Source organism: Egretta garzetta, unplaced genomic scaffold (assembly GCF_000687185.1).
Source record: "Egretta garzetta isolate BGI_Z169 unplaced genomic scaffold, ASM68718v1 scaffold161, whole genome shotgun sequence".
NCBI classification, from domain to species: domain Eukaryota; kingdom Metazoa; phylum Chordata; class Aves; order Pelecaniformes; family Ardeidae; genus Egretta; species Egretta garzetta.
The window spans coordinates 898,466-918,366 of record NW_009258754.1 but is presented as its reverse complement, the minus strand read 5'-3'; the positions used below and the strand labels follow the sequence as shown (position 1 = coordinate 918,366).

Below are 19,901 nucleotides of genomic sequence, written 5' to 3'. Positions count from 1 at the left end.
CCCCCCCCCTTTCCCACTCCCCGCCACGTACTCTACAGAGGAAAGTACTCAAAGCTGTAATGCTCCTGCAATAGATTTCACAACACACAGGACTTTCTGTGCTCTAAAATAATCTTTCTTTAAACTCTGAGTAGTTTATTAAGAGCCTCTTATCAAACCCTGCCTTCCTTAATCCCAACTGAGACCGTTTCAAAGAAACATTCTTCATTAACAGGCTAGAAGTATGCCAAATAAGCTGAAAACAAAATCCAAACAAAAAGGCAAATGATTACTATGCACAGCACAGTCAAAAGTAGATAAAAAAACCTGGAAATCCACTCCATTTCAAACTGCACCCATGCTGCTTTTCAAGGCTGCCAATGCTCTCTCAAACAGAAGATAACGTCTAAAATGAAACTATGAATTGACATTAACAATACAATGCTCAAACCTCATAGCACAGGATCCTCCTCCACTCCCAAAGGCAGCTTCATCATCATCTATCAGCTGACCACTTCAACCTTTCCCAGCAATGCCCCTCTAGTCTCCTTGTTAAGAATCTATCTGGACCTTCTTCATTGTCCTTTCTGGCTCACCAGCTCAGGGAATGGATGAAAGTTCTTTGATTTATCCTACAGCTCACTCCAGCCTGCCAATTTAAGCACTTCAGTGTTTAAGAAGCCAGGATACAAACCCTTCTCCCCTGTTTGGCCTCTAAATCCAGTTTCTCAAAGATAAAATGAGCAAATGGAGCCACCTGCTGCATTCCAACTTCAGCTTTTCTATAGCTCTATGGCTTAGGAATAACCACACTCACAACACTCTTCAACATTTCTGAAAATTTCTGTTCCCAAAGAATTTCCTCTCCTATGATTTCTTCCCAGGTGCATTACTGATGATCCGCTTCCTGTATTTATTGGCCTGATCCACACTCAAATAGAATGAGAGGGCCCTGATCTTCAAAAGTCTATTCAAGAGGACAAGAAAGTGCCTAAACCAGTTATTTAAAATCAGGTGAGAAAACCACAATGCTTACCTCAAATGTATATTTTTCTCTGTTGTTAAAGAGCATTAATATCGTCATTTGGAAGGTGGAGACTTGCAATATGTGCTTCCGTGTATTTGAGCCAGTTACTTGGGCACCTCCTACGCCAACCTCTGAGCCATCTTCCTATTTTAAAAATACAAAACCACTATTAGATTTTTCTCCACTGAAAAATATTCTACCTTGGTAAAATGAAAGTTTATGATGAAATGATTAGCTAGAGGATCAATGTACTCAAATGATAGAACAGCATACGCCTGGTAGCATGAACTGAATGTCTCTCCAGTAGCGGTCTTAGAATCACAGGGCGACTGAGGTTGGAGGCACCTCTGTAGGTCCCCTCGTCCAGCCACCTCTCAAAGACAGGCCATCTAGAGCAGGATGCTCAGGGTTGTGTCCAGCCAAATACTTAACACCTCCAAGGGCCGAGACTCCACCACCTCTCTGGCCCCAGTTCGACTACTTGCCCGTTCTCCAGTTTTCTTACTCTTATCTTTAAAATAATCAAAATATTTATCCTACCACAATAAAATTTTAACATCCTCACAAATGCATATGATTAATACTTTGCATTATACTTTTTTTTTTTTTTTTAATTTTGCAATGCCTTCTATGTTCCCAAGCACCATGCCATTACTACCCCTGGCTTAGCTTAGCATTTTAGAACTGGTCTAAAACACTAGCAAATTATTTTCTTGTATACATAAACATTAAGTATTATACTTCTATAAACTCTACTAAGATTCTCATGTTTTAAAAAAATTTTGTCTAGATTGCCAGCACTCTGCCTATGAAAAGCAGGCTAAACTTGGTTTAGTAACACTTTTTCATGTTAACAAAAATTGCTCTAAAGAGAAACAAGTTTCATTTCACTTTGGCTGATTCACAGTCGGAAAAATCCCAGAACACTCAAACCACTGAGGTCCCTTCAAGACCAAAATTACTACTTTTTTACAAGTTAACAAAGAGATAATGCCGAGTGATGCATTCAAATTAGATTTAGAGGGGGGAAAACATAAAAACAAAACTGCTACAAAGGAAGAATCAGACTGTAAAGCCGATAGAAGGCATCTTTTTCTTGTTCTTGCATTATTAATGGGCAAGCTTTTATTTTACAGAATTCTGAAGTTATTACAAATGTGCATTTGCCTACTTTTAAGAAAGACGCAATATTTTCATAATCTTGATACTTTACCTTTTTAACAGGGCCGTAGAAAGTGGCATTGAGATCTGCAGAACCCATATGATGCTGGAGTGTCAGCTGTCGCCCACTATGTTTGGCTAAATAAAATCTGCAATATAATTTAATTGAAAACTTAAGATACAAAATGTGAACTATGTATTAAGAGGAAATAGCTTTGAACAGCCATTAAGAACACTAAGAAATTTCTAACTTTTGCTATTTCAAAACATTAACTCTCATTAGAATTCTAATTTAAAAGCTCCCAAAACTTCAAGCCTTGTAACACGACTATTGCGTTCTCTAATTTTCGCATGAACTTAAGAAGAGTGGTATGCTAGCATGTCTAACTCTAATGGTAAAATCTATCTGTAAGTTAAATTTAGAAAGTTTCTTCTTAAAACCTCTCCCTAAAAATCTGGTTTAATACATACCTTCTAAATATTTCAAAAGCATGTCTGGGAGCTGGAGGGATGTTGCACTTTGGTGTGGCTGACTGAGTAGGCCAGTAACCTGTTGTGAGGACCCGCACTGTAAGATCAACACCACCTAATGAGACCTAAGGACAATCAGAAGAAAACACCCGCTATTTTAAGAGAGGATCACGTTTCATCATTTTTCTATATCAGTATAGAATGTATAGAATTTTCACAGACTAAGGAAAAAATAGATATATGTCTATAAACATTGTTTTTACAAAGCCAGACAAATTAATTCATCGCTATCAGAGTAGACGGTACAGCAAAAATCCTCCACATTGTTCCCCTCTGGCATTTAAGAGTGTACAAAATAAATTCTTAACCAGGAATGAAGTGCCTGTGATTATAAACAGAACTCATAACACATGTAACAATTCTTTCTAAACAGGTTTTGGATGACATATAGTAAAGCCAAGTTGCTAAACATACTAGTTTCAAACTGTTTATAAATTTACTCTCTGGAAGCAGACAGTAAGTGCTGAATATCTAATGTTAAACCATAGGGAGCCTTTCCTGCAATTTACCTCTGGACTGCAATGTAAACAGTTACTCACTTTTACATGCACAACCTAGCCACTTTCCCTAAAGACAGCCATTACCATAAATATTCAGCACTGATTAGGAAACATTCTACAACTGAAATGCTGATCTATAAAGTAGTTGTGTTAGTAGGTGACAAACATCTGGCTACTAGTGAGGTATAAACCTCACTACGTATCTCAACTAAGCTGAATATTATTAAACTTAAAACTGACTACTTTCAGCTCTAGGAGTTATAACTAATACCTTCAAAGAACACACATTATGGACAAGAAAAAACAAAGAGTAGTATATTCAACTTGTTACAAACCCACTACATAGAAATAGAGCACATTATATTTTAGAAGGTCAAAAACTGTCATATGAACTCAGAAACTTCCACTATTAAATAGCAGAGTAGCATTTCCATGCACTATGGAAGAGTTTTTTAATTGTGCATGTTGAATGCCTGTGTGCATCAACAAACTTGTGCCTAGGAAACTTCTGAAAAATCTAGACAGACCGGTGACAGGCTACTCAAACAGAAATCCCTTTAAATTTCATTAAGGTTTAGGAGGAACAATTTGCAAAAGTATGTAAAGACCCACATAAAGGTTGTTCTGTAGCCAACATTACTGCCATGCTTCTAATTTCATATCACCGATGACAGGCTCACAAGAGAAATTCAAACAGCCATTTAGACACAAAAAAATAGTTAATCTGTGAATCATCTAAAAAAAAAATATTCAACAGTTTTCTCTCTCCAGCCAAAACGTAGGGGAATGCCATCAATGCAGACAGAAAGATACAGAAGTCTTTATCTGGAACTGAAACAACTCAGTAGAGATGGCAACAGTTTCCTGAATTTTTTTATCTTAGCCAGACCAGAACACAGCATTAATTTGGAAGGCCTCACATCATACATTATACAGAGCACTTAGCAGTTTGTGACTTGAAAAAGTTTTGGAAGCACTTTATTTTACAAGTTATCTTTCTAGCATAAAAGTAGTATGAACTAATGGAAAGTGCCTTGAAGTGATCTAATTTTTACAAAACCCAAACTGCAGTTTCAGGATCAGCTGTAGCAATTAAGTTGGACTTTCCCTAGTGCTGACCCCTCCACTTACTGATAGCAAACCAATCATCATCTATGCAGTCCTTGGCACTACCTATATTTCAGGATACAGGATTCAGTAGGAAACTTGCAGGTAGGATTATTTAGGGAAGAGCAGATGCCTGCCTCCTCTAGGAGGCATCGCACATATTCAAGGTACACAAATTGTTTAAAAAGGAGTAGAACGGACTATTTCATAGAGAACACGGTATCACCAGCAAGTTAACAGTAACATAAAAACCCAAAAGTGTTCCTGTTTGTATTTCTTCTCAAATATTACTGACACTAATAGAAATGTATACACTTCCATCATAAATAAGTACTCCAGAAATTTCATTAAAAGGCCATAACAAACCACCACTGCTGGTTCCTCGCCAAGAAAAAGATAAAGTTTCAAATAAAGCCTAGCAGAATATCTGTTGACATTTTAAATTCATTTTATTAGCTGTACATAGCTAAAGAGAAGATGGGGACATCATTTATTAACTCACTCCGTGTAAAACTGTCATGTGAACTACATGAATCTAACACACACACAAAAAACCCCCAAATATGTATGTCCTGGGATAGTTAATTTCAGCTGGGATAGTTCATTTTCTTCCTAGTAGCTTGCATAGTGCTGGGTTTTGGATTTAGTACTAGAAGAATGTTGATAATATCCTGATGCTTGAGTTGTTGCTGAGCAGTGCTTATACCGGTCAAGGGCTTTTCAGCTTCCCATGCTCTGCTAGGGGCACAATATGCTGGGAGGGGCACAGCCAGGACAGCTGTCCCGCATGCTACCTAAAAAATGGGAATACTCTAACAAATTGTTCTTGAAATTAAGATTTCAAGAATTCTAGAAGGAAAACATGATTAGCCTCTAAAGAAAAAAAGCAGTACTAAAGCTACTTGTTCACAAACACCTTTATTATCTATCCCTATGTGCACCTACAACCTTTTCTGAAACTACCTTGAGAACATCCTGTTCTTTCATGCATGATGATTCAAAGTATGCTGATGAGGAAGACTTCAGCTGACAGCTTCAAGGCAGCAGAGACTTCAGGTCCCCCTGTGCAACCAGGGACATTGGACAGAGTACATCCATGAACCTATTCCTGGCATTCAGATTTCTGAAACCGATTCAAACACGCTTGATATACAGACTTACTTACCTGCAGTCAGGGAACTACTTGGCTGTTTATTATGTGTTATTAAGTGCTACTGAGTATCAGTGTTAGGAAACAAGTGCTTAGCGCAAGTAAACCGAGTTCTCAAAATAGCAACAATCTCCCCATTACGCCACATCCCAGAAGCCCCCTTTTACAACAAGGTGTAGTGCCTCTTGACAGAACTGTTAAGTCCATATTTGGCAATCTGAAGAAAACGGTAGCTCAGTGGCTGTGGCCAGACGCCACCCGGCTGAAAGGGGGTCTTACGGGATGACGCCGGCACTGCTCAAGCTGTGGGTCAGGCTTCCGAGCGACTTCTGGACTTCAGAAAATACTAACAAAGTTTGTAAGATCAGAAACGTAGTAGAAGAAATAGATTTGAGGATGCTAACAACACCCTTCGTTCCGCACGCGCATGCTAACAAGTTAAAAACCACAAGTCTCGATAAAGGTCTAGGGCTTGTACCAAAGTAGGAGAAGCACACAGACCCCCACACTCACCCCGGTCGCATGAAGATGTTGCCTGAACTCATCCATCGTCGTGTTTGAGATGCTCATGTCCCTGAACATTCCTTCCAGTTTAGATGTGAACTGACATCCACATTCAGTCTAAAATACACAAAATAACTTGTTGTGCCAGCACTATGAGAACAGAGCTTCCGATACGCAAACTGCAAGACTAAGGGTTAGTTTGTAAGTCTCATAAAAATGGTATTTCTGTACACTTGGTTACTGGGATTCCCATTTGCATAACCTTCAGAATTTAAAACTCGTATTTTTTGTATAAGGATCTAGCCCTACACATATCAAAACTTGCTTTCCTTTCCTCTGTTACTGTATTTTCAGTTTCTTTTTAGCTTCCTATCACACCTTAAAAAAAAAAAAAATCTGTGCAAGCTTATTAGACCAAGGCATACACTTTCACCCACTTTTTAGGATGATACTGTAAAGAGAAATAAAAATCTTTATTTGCATCAGAAAAAAACCCTGTTGTCCTAAGAGCGTGTAATTTTAAAGGCTTACTGCAGATTACCTAGCAAGATTACTAGACCTTTTGAGAATCAGGGACATACACATATATAGATACGTGTGCACAAACACATGCATTTCGGTTGCACACACAGGGCTCTGTGCCGATTTCTAACACGTACTTTGACGTATGTGGTAAGGGCATGCATGCTAGCTTCAGCGCCCTCATCACTGTGCAAAGGCACGAGAACAGAGGGCAGTTCTGGTCCACTGATTCATCTCACAAATGTATATACCCTGTGCCTTTTACATCACCAGGCTAGAAGAGGTGGAGAGGTGACTGGGAAGGAATTAATACTGATAATTTGGAATTAATGCTGATAATTTGGAGAAATCTGATGCAAACAGGCTTCACTCACTGATAGAATATGAAGGTCAAAAATGAGGGTCAGTGAAGTTTGACTTTAGGTTCAGATCACTCCGGTTCAAAGTTCCCTAGCCATTTATCATGCCACTTAGGAAGAGGACTGTTCAACTTTAGGCTTTACTTTCTTCTTCATCTCTTGGCCTATTTAATCAGTAAATTGAACCAACTAGGGAAAACCTGTTCCCAGACACTGATATGAAGATCTCTTTTTTTCCAATTTCTCTCAAACTACTTAATCAAAAAGGAATTGAGCATTATTACCAGTCTGCAGAGGCAACTAAAAACCAACAATGCATGCAATACAAAATTCTACTGTGAATAACAGAAAATCTAGGATAAAACACAGTCTTGTCCTCAAATCCAGTTGCTAGATAACAGCAGTTGCCCACTTATTTGGAAAGTCTTAAATTTGGGGGGGGCAGAAGGGAGGCATCGTTTTCTAGATTGCTCTCTCATCACAGGCGCTTTCCAGAATTTCCTTCCTTTTATTTCCACAAAATTATTCAGAAAAAAGTCTTTCATATTTTCTGTTGGGGCTTTAAAATCAAATCTGTATTTAACAGCAATCAAGATGTATATCCCTTATGTAAAACCAGAAGAAACCATATTTATGAAAAAAAATGAAGTAAAAAGTATACAAATACCATCTTACCTTTAATTTAGATATCATATTTTTCTCAGAGTCATCTGAAACACTCTTGTTTGTGAGAAGTCTTCTTGCCAAGTGCTGCTTGTAATAGCGTTCAAAAACATCTTTCTCTTGCATAAACCTAAATAAAACCATTGCCTTATCCAATATAGTTTCTACTTCCTGCTCTGTTAGCTGTAAAAGAAATAATTTGCTGGTTTTAACTTCCCAGCACAAGTGTCTTATACAACTTAAAAGTAATTCACAGCAAGCATATGGTCTAACAGTAGCCTATAAAGAAGCCAACAAAACTGGTCCAACATGTGAATGGTAGAGCCAAAAGAACAGTGCACAAATTCCATAGAGCAGAGGAAAAAAATAGATCTAAAATGGAGGGAAAAGCAATTGTGAAGGAGAAGGGAGACGATGGATAGGTAGAATGCCTGGTGAATATAGTAAGAGTTCCTGAATAAGTTTTTAAGTATTTTTAAAAACCACAGAAGGAAACCAGTATTAGGAATATGAAAAGTTAGCTTGGAATAAAGCCTTTTAAATGTTAAGACTCTTTTTGCAAAGCCTGTCTAAGTGCCACAATAAAGTGATTACTTATTTTATAAATAAACAGAATTTACTATTTGATTCCCAAAGCATAAGATGCATTCAATAATATTCAGCTTTATTCAGAGCCACTGAAGCTTCAGCTGAACCATCCTGTCCAGTTCTGGGTGCTGAACCTCAGAAAAATTTATGAAAGAAGCTATGAGGTAAGACTGAAGAAAACAGTTGTAATAAAGCTAGAAGAGACAGATGTGGCAATAGTAAAAGCAGTAAAAAGAAGCAAACTGTTTCCCCTACCCAAGTGACTTCATATTCAGAAGAAATTATTAGATGTTGAGAATAACTGCCGAACTATAAAGATATTTAAGGAACTGATATTTAAGGTTTCAAAAGGATGGAAGCTGCAGAATCTACTACAATCCGATTTTGTTTTTTGAGGGGGTATCTGCCAGAAGTAACCCAGGTATACTGCTTCAGAGATGAGGGACAAGCCACACACCACCTTGAGATCTCCTTGTGCCTTGTATTTCTGTAAGTTTAGATCTAAAGTGTTATAAGCTCAGATGTGTTATGTATACTTTTTTTTTATGGCAGTATTGCTCTATCTTAACATAAAAATCAATCTAGGAAAAGTAGGTTAGTTTATCTGATCCAGGTTAACAAAGAGAATGATCTTTTAATTTAATTTATACTTACTCCCTTGACTCCTTTTTTCAGCTTATCATCAATAAATAATGAGAGGTACTCTGGAGACCTAGAGTTGAGGTTGAGGAAGTACTCAAAGTCACCCGCAATAGTCTGTTTGAAGAGTCGATCATTATTGAAAGATTCTTGAAGAAAGCGGTCAAACCTACTCTTCAAATCCAGTAAACCCTTTAAAAAAAAAAAAAACCAAAACATTTGAAGTTGCAAGCTGTAAAACAGTAATAACAGACGAAGACCACATCTACAGTCAGAGATTCTGCAAAGCTCTCTATGTTCGGCATTGTTAGGAAGTATCTGAAATTTGATTTCTATTCATTAATATCTATAATGGACATAAATCTCTTATGGAAGGAATTTTCAGATAAACTGGCTAAAATATTGGTGTCAAATACTGGTGCAGTTTGCTATAATAGCCTACTCAAAGATTAAGAAAGTTTTTTTAATCACCCTGGTTAAACAGGCTGATTTACTGTATTTTTAAATGTACAACTTGAAGGAGGTATTTGTTGCACTTGTTAAGCCTTTTCTATTTCAAATTACATTGACAAAGTCACTATCATAAATACCGGATACAGGAAAGATGAGGCTAAACACCCATCACCTGCATCCCTAGAGCTACTAAAGCAAGTTTCAGGAGAAAACACACTGCAACAGCAGCCTCTTGTTAGGTTTTTTTCCCCTGTAATTTCAATCCAGGGACATTTCTGCATTATTTAGTTACATGTTTCTTACTGATCTTTAAGAGTCACTGTGAACATATGAAAGTTAGAAACAAGCAATAGCTCTTCAGATATCACAGCATGAAGTTCCCAGGCCACTTCCTCTGAGCTAAACTATTAGATTCTTGACATCATTTTTAGGGTTTGCATCATCTTCACTCAGAGTTAAACCAACTGGGTGCAGAAGGGGTAAGCATCTAAAATCACCCGAGCACCTTGCTAGTACATATGATACACACAGGGTTTAGACATAACTAACACAGAAGTCAAGGCTGGGGGGAAGGAAATTTCACTCAAGAGTTAAATTTATCATGGATAACTACTGCCCACAAACAGATTGGGTTAAATGATCTTAAAGTCCTCGGTTTCTTAAGAAATTATTTATACATGGTTACTTAAAGAAGCCATTCAAGAATTACTTAAGGAAGTAGTAATATTTCTTAGGAACTCACCATCTCACTTAAAGGAATGGTCTTTAGACAGGCTAATTAATGCGTATTAGAAATTTTAAATGCAAAGTAAATCCCACTATCTCTCTGTTTACCAATGTTAGCTTATGCCTCCTCTCCAGGAGTATACCATCTGAACAACCTGGTGTTAAACAGGAGAAACTGTTAGTACCTTAAATTACAACAGCACTTCAACATCCCTTCAAATTATTCTAAGAGGTTTTAAATCTAATCCCCTGGCAATGCTTTTGCAATCCTCTCATCGATTATGCTCAGGGTTTGGCGATACCATGTTGCAGAAGCAGTGCTGAACTATGATGAAGTTTTTTTCCTTGATGGTATAATGTAGCTACCTCGCCTGTCTTCTTACTGCTATTTAAGTCCTTCAAAGATTCAGATGAATATGCCCGAGACGAGAAGAGTGAGGCGGCTTCTCAATTCACAGGCATTTTTCTCTTCTTCCATTGTGTCAATGGAAATGGAGGATAAACCTGTTTGGCGGTTTAGGGGTAATCAGGTATCAACCCCTTCCCTAGAACATCTTCATACAACAGTTGGGGTATGTACTAATGGGCTGAGGATGAGCTCTGCCAAAGCACATGCAGTATGGCTGTAAGTCTTCTTCAGCTTCATTTGGCTGAAGTCGAAATCATACACTATTCGCTTTGTAGCAGGAAACATTGATAGCATCTTTGTAATTAAGTTTTTAACTCTTTCTCAGTTAATTTTTTTATGATACCCCTTTAGGTCCATCAGGATTAAAAGGAGCAAAAATTACTTCAAAGTAATCCAGACACTTGTTCTCCACATCACTTGCCTTTGTTTTTTTTGTTTTTTTTTTTTTTTTTTTTTAATCGTACCACCACCAAAAAATGTAGTAGCCCTTAATCATTATACCTTATAAATTTCAAAGGACATTCTCTCTTATTTTTAACAATCCTTGGAGAGGTGATTCATACCAAAGCTTGGTAAGAAGTTTGCTTCAGCATTGCCAGAAAATCAATAATCCAATTAAAAATGTGTTTATACTCAAATGGCTTCTTATAATAGTAACCAGTTGTAGCAAAGTTACTGTTTTCAAACAAAACAGCCGAGATGATAACAGACATACAGCATTAAATGTTTCTCATGAAGACAAGACACAAGGACTTCAACTACACATTTAAAAAACCCAACTTAACGTTTAATGAATACACATTTTCACATTAAGTATAAAACAACTTCCAGCTATAAAAACACTAGAGAGAGAGATGTAAGATTTATGTGTATCTATAAAGATTTGATGTGCAAATTTAAAACCATCTTCTCAGAGACAATGGGAGAGAAAAGATGACAAATGCTCCTGAAGCATATTTTGTGATCTTTAAAAATTAATGGTACACATCACTTCTTAGTGAGAGATGGAGAACAAGAAAGAACACCTGTGTCTTCAAACACGCAGAAGCATTCTATTTCTCAGGGAAACAGAGAATGAAGCAAGTAATTTGTATGATTTATAACACAGTCACCTCTCAGTCAGTTAATCTTGCCACGAAATACTGTCATGTGATTTTTGTTTCAATAAACATTGATAGCTAACATTACATAAAATTAAACAAAATAGACTCTATAAAGCTATTTGCCAGTAGATGTACAACTCACTCTGGACACAAATATTTTTAAGATAATCCAAAAAGTTCCCAGCAGTTATATAATTATCCTGAATATGTTCTTAAATAAAAGCAGCTACTAAAAGCACAAAAACAAAGCATATACTTTCCAAGTAACTTTGGTAAAAGAAGAGTTCTAAACATGTCCGAAAAATCAGAAAATATACGCTTTAAACAAAATTATAAATGTAGCTTATTAATAGTAATCCCTTCTGAATCAATATTACAGTTTACCTTATCAAACATGTAGTTAACTGCTAGTCTGGAGAATGTGGGAAAACGGAAGAAAAGAAAGTTAAAATACTTTCACTACCTGAATGTAGTCAACTGGATTCTTGCCTTCTCCCTCTTCAGAAACTAGTGCTTTGCCTTGCTCTCTCAGGTATGAACTCATGCACTCGCACATTGTCTTCAGACCATTTGGCACACGGCTAAACAACTTGTACATGCAAGCAAGGTCTGGAAACAAGAATGAGGTATTATGCAGGACACCATCTGTCTGTTATACTTCTGTAACTCATTCACTTCATAGCAAAAGGCAACAGTAACTAAGTCCAGCCACTTGTGCCACAAAAAGCATCCCGTAACAGCTCAGGCACTGAAATCTTCTGATGTCCCCTTTCCTTCATCCCTGACAACATGCTGACCGCAGCAGCCACAAAATTAAAAACAAAGGTCGTATTCAATTATTTTAGGTTGTCTATTGTACAGAATCTGCTATTGCTGATCCCCAGGCCAGCAAAAGTTGATGCTTGCGCTTTAAGTGCACTTAAAGTTTCATTAAGATTTGTTTTCCAGTCGTATTTAAAACATAGTTTCCAAGATAATCATCCCAAAAATAAAACACTGTATCAAAAGTTATAAGAAAAATCTAAGTTAAAGCAAATAGGACAACACTAATGAGATGCTTGTTTTGGTATTAAAAGCAAAAACTGGTAAAAATTGGGAGTTTTAATTCATATTTGTCCTAAAGTCAGATATATAATTTTACACTACTTTGTTTCATCCATCTAAAATCACAAGAAGTGGCTTAGCTTAAACATGGCTTTCCGAAACAGCAATCCATCCTTGTTCGTTTATATGAAATCTTATCTTCACAATGCAGCAAGTATTTCCTCTCTAGTATTTAACTAAATTGAACCAAGGTCTATGAAAGTTAAACCAATTCCTGTATCGTATGAATATCCTTAAATATCATTGCACCCTCAGCCTGAAGGCTACTTAACCTTTTTTCTTTAATATCCAATTAAGTATATTATCATCACTTTCCTTTTCAATACAGTAATTCTCTTTTCTTACAGCTAAGAAATTTGCTAACTTTGTCACCCTATCACCTAGTAATTGTGAAGCTGTTTTAATGAACAAAGGCCATTAATCTAAGCAGCAAGTGTGTTCCCCATTCTCATGGCTTTAGCGTGAGCACCAATTTCTAAATATAGATACTACAATCCCCCACTTCATTATGCTACTTTAGGAACTTATGTTCTGTCTCCTTCCATAGTAACTTTCATTCAATCATTCTGTCCCACATTAAACTCTATCAGGGAAAAACAAATCAAGCCAAACCCATCTTTTTCAACTTCGATAAGCCGCTGCTTATCCTTTCAAAACAGCCAACTTCTTTCCTACAACAAAGCCCTTTCCCCAAGAATTGATCCTGCAATACTTCTATTAAAGTAATTTACACTGGCACTTTTAAAATAACTGCCTGTGGGCAAAAAAACTCCAATGCATTTTGACAGCTGCATACTAGAGGAATGAAAGTAATAAAATGGCTCATGGAAAACAGGTAACAGAGACCACTGCAATAGATTTGTACTTTTCTTATGAGATACCTGGCTTACCAAAAAAGTACCTGTATCTGGTACCAAATAGAAACAAGTTACACATATGGGCTCTGTTTTAAAAGTGCCTGAAGTAATGTTCTTAATACTTGCAGAACAGAGCATCAAAGTGTTTCTACAATTACACAGGAACACAAACATTAAGCTCCACTTATCCTATGTTTAAAAACAATAAGCAGTATTGTAAGCATTTCTGTCTCCCATATGATGCAGTCTTACCTTCTGTCTTCCCATTTTTCAGCATATGAACTAGCCCAGAGTTCTCCATTTCCACTATAGTTTTCATATGCTTGGAAATAAGCTCCCTCTCAACAACTTTCACAATTGGTTCTTCTGTTGATTTATCCAGACAATGCATCACCCGTTCTATTTCTTCATTAATTCTAGCTTCTACTTTCTTTATATATACAGAAGCACTGTTTTCAGCTAAAAATTTCTGACTTTCCATCTGTGATTAACACAAATTAATACTTTAGACATTTTTTTTGAAGGGGAAAAAGGAAACGTACCAGTTATTTCAGATCAGCATTGATAAGCAATTTTAAATCAAACCCAGCATGTCCAACAAATGAGATCATTATACCCCCAAGTTTTACATACATGCTTAATACAAAACAAAGGTTCAATTACACTCACTGTGTTACATACACAACATTGTGTTACTCATTGTGTTACATACATACACGCAATACGAACACTGTGTTTTTCATACTAAAACAACCTAAGCCAACCTAGTTTCCAGTTACCAACTAGAGTTTTAGTCACAAGTCCAAAGAAAACAGAAGGATGGGGAGAGACGAGGGAAAGATTCCTTTCAAAATACCAGTTTATGGCATATTTTCGAGTGGCAAGGATCAGTTATTCTTGTTAGTGACAATGCTGAGCATGTTATGTCAAACTTTTTATCCATACTGGTCAGCATAGTCTTTTGGAGAAAATGCCTTTTTTTTTTTTTTTTTTTCAGCAGAGCTAAGAAATAAAACTTAAATGAAAGTAATTATTTTTCTTAATTTTACGTAGCACCAATGAAAAGCAGAATGCAATGACTTTTAAAAAGGGTTGTGCAACATATGTTCTGATTTTCAAAGAAGTTTGGAGATCAGAGGATATGACAGACAGTCAATCTTGCATAAGAACTGAGAGATTGACAAATTTTCTCATCTAGGTATCTGTTAACATGTTTTACAGCTGCCGTCAATCTCCAACAACAGAGGAGCATGATTACACTCAACAAACATTCAACTGGCTTCTGTGCCGAAACTATCGCACAAAAAGCTGCAGGAAATATTTAAACTGTGTTATTCAGTGGTCGGTCAACAACTGGATAGCCACTTGGATACACTTAATTCCTTGACTCAGTTCATTTGGTTACAAAATATAACTCACAAATGTAGAAACTACAGAGGAAACACAGCTTATTCAAAGGGAGTTTAACCAGTAGACTCCCCTCTCCGTTCCCAGCCTGAAACAGTTTGAACCTTTCATGCTACTGGTATTTCAAACAGACTGTGGCTGCAATGCAGGGTTAGACTAAGTTGCATGAAATAGCCCAAAGCAGCAAAGGTTAGCATAATGATTACCTTATATGCTACCGGCACCCATATTTCAAAACTACATTAAAAGTATGGTAATTCTGTAAAATCGGTGTTACTCCTGCACAGTTTGTAAATTTTTTGCTCATTTCATTTGACAAGACGGACATACTCATCAAATAAGTAGCATTACTTTAAGTATCCCTAATTCTCACAATTCCAAGCAGTTATAACAATATTCCAAATATGATATTACAACATTGCTGTACCTGAAAAAATTCTGCAGACATCTCCAAAAACGGAGCCTCAAAGTCTTCTTCATAGACTGACCTTCCTTCAAGACCTAGAATCATTAACATCTGGCAAGCATTTCTTATTGCGCCTCTGCCAAAAAGTAAGTTGTTAACAACTTGAGAAATCTACATGCTTGTAAGACAGAGTACACAGCAGAATAACAATCAGAACATAATATTAACTGGAATAAAATATAGCATTAGGAAGTCCATTCTAAATTTGGTTGGTAAATGATAGGTTTTCAAGAAGATTACAGGAGCAAGATCGTTTCTGTTCTAAACTAAGGAGCTGACAATGTTTATTATATATTTTAAATACAATAATAGGGAAGCAGGTCTCAAGTTCTACTAACTTGGAAAACTATTAAGAATACATTTCAACATAGAAGAAAATAACAAAAAATACTACTTCAAAGAAAACTGAACATGTAGGGTGGAATTGAGCAATTTGAAACAACTGCACAGATGGAAGTTGCTGTGCAAAGTTTGGGGGTTTTCTTTGGTTGTTCGTTTTTTTTGGTGTGGTTTTTTTGGTTTTGTTTTTGGTTTTGTTTGTTTGTTTTTTTAAAAACAAACACAAAATGAAAACTTATCGGCAAGTTAAGCATTTGGTTAGGCATAGAAACACATCAATAAAATGTGAAAAGAAAAGAACTGCATCCAGGAAAAAATTCCGCTTTCTGGCAGTAGGGGACAATACACAGCTGTTGCCAGGGAGTATTTTTCTCTTCATAAATTGTGCGTTGGGCAATCTCAGTCACAGAAATGTAGCCAAAGTAGCATGGAGTTTACATATCCCCACACCCAACAGCTGCTCTGGAGCTGGACAAGCACAAGAAAACTTGCAAATTTTAAGTTACTGCAGCTGCAGTATCTGCAGTGTGTGGCACACACCTCCACATCTACTGAACTGGCCAGAAAACAGGAACAGATTTAAAAGCTCAGAGATGCAACTGAACTACCAAGAAACTGATGGAGCAAAACATGAGAAAGGGAAATAGAAAATAAAACTTAAAAAAAACAAAAATCCAAACCCCAGGTACAAGAAAATTACACAATATCTCAGTACAGAGGAAATACAGGGTAACAAGAGGCAGAGAATTGTCAAAACAACTCTTCATAACCAAATGCTCTGGCACAAGGCAGTAATGGAGAGTTTTAACAAAAGTTTTAATAGAAAACACAAGATAAATATTAAAAAATATATTAGCAAGCTTCCCCATTTACCATTATGCTAAACCTTAACGTACAAAGAAAGATTTTATTCCAGATTATGGAGAAATTTTACTTGTGATCAGAAATACAGCATTAAGTAATGATTTGCTGGTGGATGTTCCTGATTCACTCTTAAAAACTGGCAGGTATTATTTACAACAAAAGACAGTCACTTACAAACATCTTACCTGTCTACAACTTCTCCTTTCCTTTCTCTTGCAATCATATCCAGCAGAGTTTGCCGCAGGTGATCCCTAATACAGCCGTAACGTACAACTTGATCTCGAAAAATAATCAAGCCCAAATTGTAGACATTCTCCACATTATTTTGTTGCACATACACACGGTCCTACAACAAAGGCATACACAGCAATAAAATTTTAAATTCAGTACACCCATGCTACTCAAAATTGCAAGAGATTGGTCATATTTGCACTGCACAGAAATAATCAAATTAATCTTCTCTCCTTTCTTCATAAAAAGAAAATATGAATACCCTCAAAGTTCAAAATCAATCCCATCTTCCAAAACTTCATTTACATAGAAAGTCTACTGCTCATGAGTGCAAGCACAGCATTTATGCCTAAAGCAAGCCAGAAGAAATCTACAGCTTTGCAACTTCTTGGTTTGGGGGCAGAGGAATCTTCAAATACTGACAAAATTCATGGCACAATCTGAAAGAGGTTTTACTTATCTACTCAAACCCCTTCCATCCACCCCTTTTTGTTCTTTAAGAAAAAAATAATTCATTTTTCCCCATCTCCCATGCATCTTCTACCACTCCTTTTAGGCAGACAGTTTCCCCTCAATATTCAGTGAAATTTCCTGAAATAGTATCGTTAGATGGTCAGAAGAAAATATAAAGCCAAAATTAGAATAGTTACAATCAAAATGTTTACAGATGTGTACTGCAAAATTGTACATAAGGACTTCTGTTGAAGCCCCACAAAAAAAACATTCATTTTCATTCAATTTGAGCAAGTATCTTGAAACCTTGTTATGTTTCATTAAAATCACACATGTATACCCCCCCACAAAGACAAGGGGGAAAGAAGAAAGAATAATTTCTATGTTTCAATATGGGTTTAAATTCTATCTTCCCACATAATCTCAGTCTACAGGAAGGATCAAGCTCCTCAGCCATCCACTAGCCCTATACTACCTATGTTTACAAATCCAGGCTGATCCTCAGAACAGTTTTCCAGGTCCGTACAGTCCAACCACCACCATACAGAGTTGACTGAGACACTGCTGAGCAGACAACCTGAGTTTCTTACTGCTAACCCACAGAAACGCTCCAAATTTTTTTTTCCCCCTTTTCTACTCTTCTCTCCCAACTTACCAACTTGCTAGAAAAGAAAGACTATTGATAATGTTACTAGCAGACGGAAAATTAGTGTATTCACTTAATATCCAGTAGTGCTGTACCGGATAAGACCAGACCATTTAAAACCACATTAAGAATAGAAAAATTGTGAGTTTTACAAACTATTTCTGAGATGAGGAATAATTAGTTTTTTCATTTCCATCAGGGCATAAACCATTCCTCTAATTTAACGGTTTTGTTAATTACTAAAAATACTGCTTTTCTACCATTTAAGCCTTAGGATATTATTAGAAAAAGTTGAGAGTTTTGTACCCACTCACAAATCTGATTGCGATATGGCTTTCTCAGAATTTACATAGCTATAACAAAATTTAAAAAAAAGAAACATCAAATTCTCTAAAGGATGAAGGTCAATGTTTGAAATTGAGTATAAAGATCAGCTTCTCCACAAGATCCATCAGTTATCTTATGTGTTTTACCACACTGAGAATTGAAGTGTAAAGTTAGTCAAACACCTAGAAAACAAAGCTATTTAAAAAAAAATAAATCACGCAACAGACTACACAAAAGATTACAAAATTGTAAGTTCATATAAATTCCACAATTAGAAGAAATCAGAAGGAACAGACACCACACCCTTTAGTATTTTAGCAGCTGAATTAACATGACAAAATTATTCATGTACTAATTATATGCCAGACTGCCACTTGATGACCAGAGGAAAGCGAAACACTGGGTTCCACAATTCAGGAATGATTTCCTACTCACTCCTTTCAGAGAGGCAGCACTTAATTTAAATGAAAAAACAAGGTGGGAACAGGTCAGATAGATATGCCTACTCTGTGGCTCATGAAGCAAGCTCAGTTCTGCCTCAGACCAAAAAGTTTATTTAATTGGTCTCATGAAGTCAGTCTAGCAACACATGGTGGTCTAGATCTTTGGAATATTTACTGTATTTTTTTCCTGTTATTTAGAAACAGGGTTATTTATTTCACTCCATTATTTACACATTCGCATAAAGAACATAAGTAAACGTGATTCTAAAGTAAGACAAGCTTAAAATACACTTTGAAAGAGACAATTAAGAAGCGATGTCTAACATACTATATAACTCAAGGAGAAAAGAATATACGTGTTATTTCCAAAGAATATAGAGGCCTCTGAAGCACAGCAGCAGGGTATCAAAATGGATTAAAGCCCTGGCCATGACTCATCTGCAGTTTCTGTTGTGGCAGTGCTAAACACTGGTATTATGAAATGAAATAGTAACTGCGCTAGGAACTCTTCTCAGTGTAACAGCAATGCCTCTTTAGTAAGCAGACCACTCTGCAATACCCAAATTAGAGTAGCAGCATCAATGTTTCTGATACTGCTGATTTGCTTACCCCCAGTAACATCACTTTTACTGTTTTCTGGAAGCTCTCCCAACTTAAAAGGAATAATCTTAAGAGACAGGAAACCCCATTTGGGACCAGGTTTGACAAGGCTACCTGATACTCAACAGCAATCACTTCCCACGGGGAGAAGCAGCCGGTGCTTAAAAGGTAAGAGTAACTCTCAGGAGACAAGGGTGGAGTTTCAGTCAACAATTATTCACAAACTACAATGCTGCTTACATTGCAGAATAATTCTGATCTCAACTAAAGCAAGTCACCTACTGTAAAATAGCAACAGCCACATTTTGCCCATCTCTGCATGGATGCAATACGTGGATGATGTAGCCTTCAGACACCGTTGTGTATACATAGAGCCTTTGATCCTAGTTCTGAAAATAAAAACACCACTTCTCCCTACTACCTTGTGCCTCGAGCTCAAAATTCACATAGCCAATCTGTCACTGCCAGCCTAAATCAAGACACTGGCTTTGTGCACCACACAGATGAGAAGGGGATGCTCTGCCGTCCGCAAGATACACAGCTGTATTTGCAAGATTAACTGTTCATTTCTGACAGTGTTTAACTGGCACTGTCCATATGCCTATAATGCAGCCAGGGGTATGACTGCTGCGCTTGCATACCTGAAATTGCTTTTAAATTTAGTAAGTAGAATCATAGAATAGAATAGAATCATAGAATCGCTTTGGTTGGAAAAGACCTTTAAGATCATCGAGTCCAACCGT

The 19,901-nt window shown here is 36.8% G+C and overlaps 1 protein-coding gene across 1 annotated transcript in view; it reads right to left on the bottom strand.

Annotated features, from left to right (window-relative positions):
* The window catches only part of CUL3 (cullin 3), a 58,274-nt gene that overhangs the window by 8,081 nt on the left and 30,292 nt on the right, over positions 1-19,901 (bottom strand). Inside the window, exons 4-13 of the mRNA XM_009649119.2 lie at positions 16,644-16,804; positions 15,217-15,331; positions 13,635-13,863; positions 11,885-12,030; positions 8,746-8,922; positions 7,516-7,686; positions 5,969-6,076; positions 2,639-2,763; positions 2,220-2,316; positions 1,016-1,150 (exon numbers count right to left, since the gene is read on the bottom strand). Coding sequence (XP_009647414.1) covers positions 1,016-1,150; positions 2,220-2,316; positions 2,639-2,763; positions 5,969-6,076; positions 7,516-7,686; positions 8,746-8,922; positions 11,885-12,030; positions 13,635-13,863; positions 15,217-15,331; positions 16,644-16,804 — 1,464 coding nt within the window. The remainder of the gene's footprint in view (positions 1-1,015; positions 1,151-2,219; positions 2,317-2,638; positions 2,764-5,968; positions 6,077-7,515; positions 7,687-8,745; positions 8,923-11,884; positions 12,031-13,634; positions 13,864-15,216; positions 15,332-16,643; positions 16,805-19,901) is intronic.